The sequence below is a fragment of the Danio rerio genome, chromosome 2, assembly GCF_052040795.2.
Source record: "Danio rerio strain M-AB ecotype USA chromosome 2, GRCz13ab, whole genome shotgun sequence".
Classification (NCBI taxonomy): Eukaryota; Metazoa; Chordata; class Actinopteri; order Cypriniformes; family Danionidae; genus Danio; species Danio rerio.
The window spans coordinates 41527398-41534697 of record NC_141022.1 but is presented as its reverse complement, the minus strand read 5'-3'; the positions used below and the strand labels follow the sequence as shown (position 1 = coordinate 41534697).

General features: G+C 35.2%; 1 protein-coding gene across 1 annotated transcript; it reads left to right on the top strand.

Annotated features, from left to right (window-relative positions):
* Positions 1-333: 333 nt before the first annotated feature.
* On the top strand, positions 334-5107 carry cbln12 (cerebellin 12). The gene is given in 4 exon segments (NM_001243318.1): positions 334-434; positions 1648-2186; positions 2257-2376; positions 4765-5107. Coding segments are annotated over 3 exon segments (600 nt in total). The 5' UTR covers positions 334-434; positions 1648-1904; the 3' UTR covers positions 4963-5107.
* The last annotated feature ends 2193 nt before the right edge of the window (positions 5108-7300 follow it).

Sequence of the window (7300 nt, the reverse complement as noted above, 5' to 3'; positions counted from 1 at the left end):
TACAGTTGTCAACATTTGAAGTGGATTGTTACCTTTCATCAAGGTTGTCTTTAAACATTACTGATTGACTTAGAATGTTAATTACTACTTTATTTTATTATTATTTGTATTATTATTATTTCTATATGGGGTAAACATGTTTGCTTGCCATTTTGTTCTATTTGCTTTCTGTTGATTATTAGATGTAAATGCCAGTATGATCATGCTGTTTACATCAAGAAAATATGAGGATAATATTAATAGAGAGAGAGAGAGAGAGAGAGAGAGAGAGAGAGAGAGAGAGTGAGAGATGAAGCTGATGGTGTGGGAGGGAAGGGGAGGGTCTTGAGAGACAGTATGAGTAAGAAGATCTGTAAGCTGTCAGATTTAGTATTTCTCTACTGAAGCTTTGCATCATTACACCTGGGATACAGAGGGACAGCCCACTAATTCAGGTGATTTTTCTTTTTATTCCTGCCATGAAAGCTTGTGAACTTTGTTTTGTCTTAGGGTATTTCTTAGAGGAAAGGATTTAGTAAAGGAAGGTTTAGTTATTTTCTTTCTACCAAGCATTTTGTTTTTTTTCCCTGCAAAATGTATAAATATTTCCTGTAAAAACCTCTTGTAATCGTACAGAATTTTGAATATCGATTAAATTATTAGTTTATTTAGAATATTTTTAAATAAAGACAAAACTTTTTGCCAATATTGTGAGTAGAGTTAAAGATTTCAAGTCTTGTTACAATTTTGCTAAAGTAAAAAGATATTTTTGCATGAAATAAGAAAATAAAGATTTTTAAACAAGTTCTGTAATCTTTCCTATGGGTTGAGTAAATCTCTCACATTCTTTCATTCTATTCACTTAATAGTATCTAAATGACCAAATTAAATATAGCAGAATGCTGTTTAAAAAGAGTAAGGATATTTGCCATGTTTAATGTGATTTGAAGGTGTAAAATTAGTGCTTTTAGATAACTTACCTCAACATACTTATTGTTAATAATAGATCATGTGTTTTAAAATAATAATGTTGTGAAGAAAATAAAATTGCATATGATAGCAGTGAACATCTCTGGACAAAATGAGTTCTTAGTGAAAGTGCACAAACACTGAGGTTTCACTCAAGACCAGACTCAAAGAAAGTTGACCTTTGTAAATGTCAACTGCTTCATAAAGACGATAAGCATGACTTGAATGATAAATTAATAAGGTAAACGGCACCAATTAAGACCTGGTTTTAGACATAGCATACCTTCATACTGCCAGATTTACGTTCTCGGGTTTCAGTGCTTGCGTATTGTTGCCACTGTATTGTGCCAAGGCTCTGAGGAGGGACAGGAGGACCGGCCAATCGAGGAACGAGAGATATAGAGGATCTGTGTAGGGGAGAGAGGTCCTGCATGTTGTGGAGCGTCAGGAGGGAAGTGAGAGCGTGTTAAAGACAGATGGTCTCTCAGTGGAGTTGTTCTTTTTTCTCTCTCTTGTTCTCACTCTCTCCTGGATGCTGCTCCACTCAGCTGAAAAGGATCCAAAGTGTTACCTCATGATCTTCATCCTTCAGTGCTCCTCTTCCTCCTCCTCCTCCTCCTCCTCACACACAGGCTTACCTGTTGGCTGGCAGACGCCGAGCTCCTTTCAAATTCTCCCCCTCTCTCTGTCTTCTCACAGGTTGCCTATGATGATGGGATTTTTTTTCGGGATGAGGACAAACCTCTAAGTGCCCTTGCCTTTGGTGCCCTACAGGCGATTTAACAAGATAACGCAAGTAGATTTTCGTCAGGGAAAACTGACAGACGGGAGGGTGACGAGTGAGAAACTGTTGGTGAAAGACAGTGCCAAGGATTTAAAGATCACTTTTCTACAACTTTATTATACTCTATACTTTTGTAAATAATTTCATCAGAGATTTTGGAAGTTGTAATAACATGACGATGCTGCCCGACTGTGGGCTCCATACGATAACGCTAGCCCTACTTCTGCTAATCGGTCCTCTAGTGGTCAGAGGGCAAAATGACACAGAGCCCATTGTGCTAGAAGGGAAATGTCTGGTGGTTTGCGACTCAACCCCCTCTTCAGAACCGGCAGGGAATGCGCTGGGCATGTCTGTGCGTTCAGGTACTGGTCGTGTGGCCTTCTCTGCCACTCGTCAGACCAACCACGAGCCCACTGACATGAGCAACCGCACTATGATCATCTATTTTGACCAGGTGAGCAGTCTTTTCACCTTACAAAACAGTTTTATGGAGTTTTAGTGATTAATTGACCAGTTTTCGACAGATCTTGGTGAATGTGGGTGGACATTTTGACCAGGAGAGCAGTATCTTCCTTGCTCCGAGACGAGGAGTGTACAGTTTCAATTTCCATGTGGTGAAGGCATACAACAGACAAACCATACAGGTATACATTTCCTTTTACCTATAAAAATAAAGGTTCATAAAGAGGGTTTACACAGTGGTGACAGAAAACAAGTGTGTGTAAAGAACTAAAGAACACTTTTCCACATTTTATATGGTTAAAATGTACAATTCTGATATTAATTACTCACACTCATATTGTTCTAGACCCCTGAGACCTTTGGTCATCTTCAGAACTTAATGTATTTAAGATGAAATCCGAGACTTCCCTCATCTTCTATAGGCAGCCATGGTCTCCAGATGTTAAAAGAACTACAAAGGATAAAAAAAACATTGTCAAAACTTTCCTTATGACTTCAGTGACTCAGATGCTATCATATGAAGCTCCAAGAACATCTTTGTGCACCATTAAAACTGTAAAAACGGCTTTGCTTGCCTGTCTTCCGCATCAGATCAGGGTGCACGTTTACTGCGGGCAATATGACGCTTGTGTTCTGCATTACTAACTCAATTGCTAATACATCCTATTGCCTATAGTAAACGCACACCCTGATGAACTGAGGGGGAAGAGAAAACATTAGTGAACATGAGCTGCGTCCCAAATCGCATACTTATGCACTATTCTACGCCATTTTGTAGTATAAATAGTGTAAGTAGTGTGTTCACACTGAAAACTCTAAAAACATTAAGTGCACTTTAATTACCCGGATGATGCACTCATTCAGCCGCTAAAATGAAGTGTGTAATGATGGACACTTCACGCACTCAACGACCGCACATTTGCTTACGTAGCGGAAGGGGCGGAGCTATCGCACGCACATGTTGGATAACTTTATTTATTTTGGATGGTGAAAGCAACATTTCCCTACCAGAGTGATTATAGCACCTCCCGATGGTGAATGCGGCAATACTCATGGCAGGTATTGTTTGATAATTCGGTTGCTTATTTCACTGATTTGGCAACCGTCAAACGTCATCAGGGAAACGGTTTGAATTTCCGCTTAGTAAAAAAACATTAGTGTGCCATTTGGGACAACACTACATACATATACTATCCTGTTGAGTGTGTAAGTGCATAAGTACATAGTGCATGAGTGCATAGTGTATAGTGTGCCATTTGGGACGCAGCTATGTTTACAGTTTTTGGCACACAAAGTGTTCTAGGAGGCTCGTATGATTGCAGTTAGGGCTGCACGATATTGGAAAAATTTAACGTTGTGATATTTTTATATATTAAGATATAAATACAATTTCACCAGATGACTTAATGTCTCTATTTGGATAGAATTTTTAATGTTAGAACGATTGGGCTGATTCTGCAGCGGAATGCATCTCCATAAAGTCTGACAACACATTTTCATTGTGGTCTGTGCTATTTGCAATGTATTTCTGTATCTGCATGTATTGGATGTATTCTCATGCACGTTTATTCAGAGATTGATGATTTAATGTTCACTATGTGCATCTCCATAAAATCTAATAGACAAATCTATAAACTTTTTGGGGTCCCCCCGACACATTTTCGTTGTTGTTTGTGCAATTTCGGTGCATTTCTGTATTTGCATGTGTTGCGAGTATTTTCATGCATAACTATCTATACATACAATCAAGAAGAAGATACAACTGAAAAGTGTCTTATCATTTACAGAGTCTAACAGTATTCAAGTACATTAACTTCATGATAAAAATAATTCAATAAAATAATCGTAGTTAAGGTCAAAAATGATACAAATTCTTACATCTGAATGCTGTTAAAATCATTATACAATCACAGGCATTAAAAACACATGTAATTGATAAATTATAAGGCAAACTCAACATAGCATATCCTGCAATGTGATTATTGCGAATGATCACATTACAATATCGATGCTGAAACGACATATTGTGCAGCACCAATTGCACCTAAACCGTTGAAGTCATGTGGAATATTCTGACAATATTTTTGTTTCCAACTTTTAACATCTTAGAACTATTGCTGTTTATGGAGGACGAGAAAGCTCTCGGATTTCATCTAAAATATTTTAATTTGTGTTCCAAAGATTAATAAAGGTCTCTGGGGATTGGAATGACTCGATGCTGAGAAATTCCATTTCTTAATGAATGAACTAACTCTTAAAAACCCTTTGTTGAATGAATTTGCGATGCCATTGACAAACCATCAATTTCAATCCAGAATTTTTCGTTTTTACAGTATTGGCATTTATGATTCCAAAACAATTAATTCAGTATTTCCATTGCATTCAATTTCTTTCTCTTTAACATTTTCCCTATTTTTTTTTTTCAAATGTTCACACTATTGAGAAAAAAAAAGTTTTCTTAAGAACTGCTCACTGAAAGGAGGAACCAAAAATGGAACTGTGAAAACTCACTTTGAGATCCAAATTTAGGATAATTAATACAGAGAAGTGACAGTTTTTGGCATTCGCAGGTGAGCTTGATGCTGAACGGATGGCCGATGATCTCTGCCTTTGCTGGAGACCAGGATGTGACACGAGAAGCTGCCACGAATGCTGGGCTTGTGATCATGGAAAGAGGAGACAAGGCTTACCTCAAGCTAGAAAGAGGAAACCTGATGGGAGGCTGGAAGTACTCAACCTTTTCAGGCTTCCTGGTCTTCCCCTTATAAAGGACAGCCATATGGTGAAGAGAAGAGCAGGGAAGTGAGAAGGAAAGAGAGATGCGTGCTCTTTGAAGATATATTTTATAAATCCTATTTGTTGTTTTGTTTAAACATTGTCAGAGCAGAGAAAATGAGAAGTTGCAAATAATTATATGATATTATTTATATTTAAAGATTTAAATTATTTATAATTATTTCTGAAGATTACTTGTAATATAGATATATACTGACATAAGTTTGGAAACATTAAGTTTTAAATAATTTTTTTAACTCCCCAAGAAATCAAAACCTACAATATGATTTTGTTTGCTCACGTTGCTAGTTTAGTGGTAATTCATGTGTGCATGTCATTAAGTAAAAATAGCTTGCCCTTCTATACCTTAATTGAAATCTGAAAATGCACTTCCTGTATGTTTTCAGTTAAATTGTCAGATTACAAATATTTTAGCAAATGGGCATGGCTAACATACTTTACAATGCTGCTCCAGCTGTCAGTTTTGACAACAAACTGAAATTGAAAGGAGGAGGAGTCTGTTAGGTTGTAATAACTTTCCCCAAACCCTTTTCCTGATCTTCTGAATGAAATGTCTACTTTACTTTATCCATTCAGTTCGGAGTAGACAAACAAGCCACGCTTACTGTTGTGTCATTTAATATTCTGTTTATCTACGAGTTATGTCACAATATGAAGAAAACAATATGGTCAAAGCTTCAAGTTTAATTCTGTTCATTGAGTCATTTATTTGATCTAAAATAAACAATAAAAGCCATATTGGGAACTACTATTTGAATGTAATGATCTTTCAGAAATCAGTTTAATATGCTAACTTGGTCATTTCATGTTAAATAAACTTGTTTTTTTTAACTGCAACAAATTACCATTTAAAAGTACTATATTAAAAAAGGAAATAGGAATTTCAAAAATGACAGTAAAGGTATTTTTGCTGTTGCAACTCTTAAACATTATATCAAATAGATGCTGATATTTGGGACTTTTTCAAAAACAGAATTCCTGGAGGAGTAATCACTCTGTTTAGTAATTATTTTAATTAGTAATACTGCTGAAAATGCAGTTATTTTAATGTAATTTTCTTATTTATTTAAACATTAATTTACAGTATTACAGTTGTTACTGTATTTCTAATTAAATACATTTGACTTAAAAAGCATTTAAAAACATTAAAACACTTAAAGTTTCCAAATTTTCCACCAGTACGATAATATAATAAAATATTATTCAGATATGTGAAGAAATTTATTTATTAGTTTGAATGTTTTTGAGTATTATATTTCAGACAGTATGTGTATAGTTAATCCAAAAACGATTACATAATAGGAAGATACAATTGATCTGTCCTAATACTATATTTAACATGATAGGAAGACACAATTGAATGATCCCAATAATATATTTAACATGATATTCCAATTTTTCATATAAAAAAATCAGTTTATGAATTAACTTTAATGTAATATATTAATAAAAAATCCTACTTGATGTGAATTTTTATTTCTTACGTTTGTCTATGCTTGCCTGCTTATGGAGCTATGTGTGTGTGTGTGTGTGTGTATTATAAAGCTTTAAAAAGAAAACTCATTAAATTGAATCTCTTAACTAAAAAAAATCTGCATCCCTCCTTATTCTGTGTACACTGAAATATGTCTTGTTCTCAACCTGTGGTAATTCTGTCAGCGAGGTGTTTTACCACTAACAGCAGCTGTTTGTAAATATAGATCTCAGCATCCGAGCTGGCATGCTTGAGCAGGAATCATCACAGAAAGCAGCATAGGCATAATGGATAACGGATACGAACTACAGTGGCACCGGTCGAGCAAAGGCAGATGGAGTTTTTGGCAAGCAGACGTGCAAGTGTACACTGGACTCCTATGGACCATGCAGGGTGGGCTGTCAGAGTCAATAAGTTACGCTGCATTGGTTTAAAGACACACTTATTCACACATGCAGAACAAGCGAAGGAAGAGAACAGCAAAGATGAGGAGAAGAATGTGATAAGAAAACAGAAAGAAAGAATAACTTTTGGTTACTTACTTTTTATTAATTTTAGCAGTCATTAATTTAATAATTTATCACTCTTTTATGTGGAAAAACTACTGTGACATTTTAAGAAAGTAGGAGAAACATAAAAGACTGCTGCTCATGATGGTTAAAATAAGTCATTTTATCATTTATTTAGATGTGAGTAATTTACCATTATATTTCCCTTGCATATGTAATTCAGAAGTGCACTGCAAATTAATAGTTTTTTATAAATAAATAATATAAATAATAATATAAAATATAATAGCATTAAAGGTATTTTAACAGTATATATTTATAGTAAAT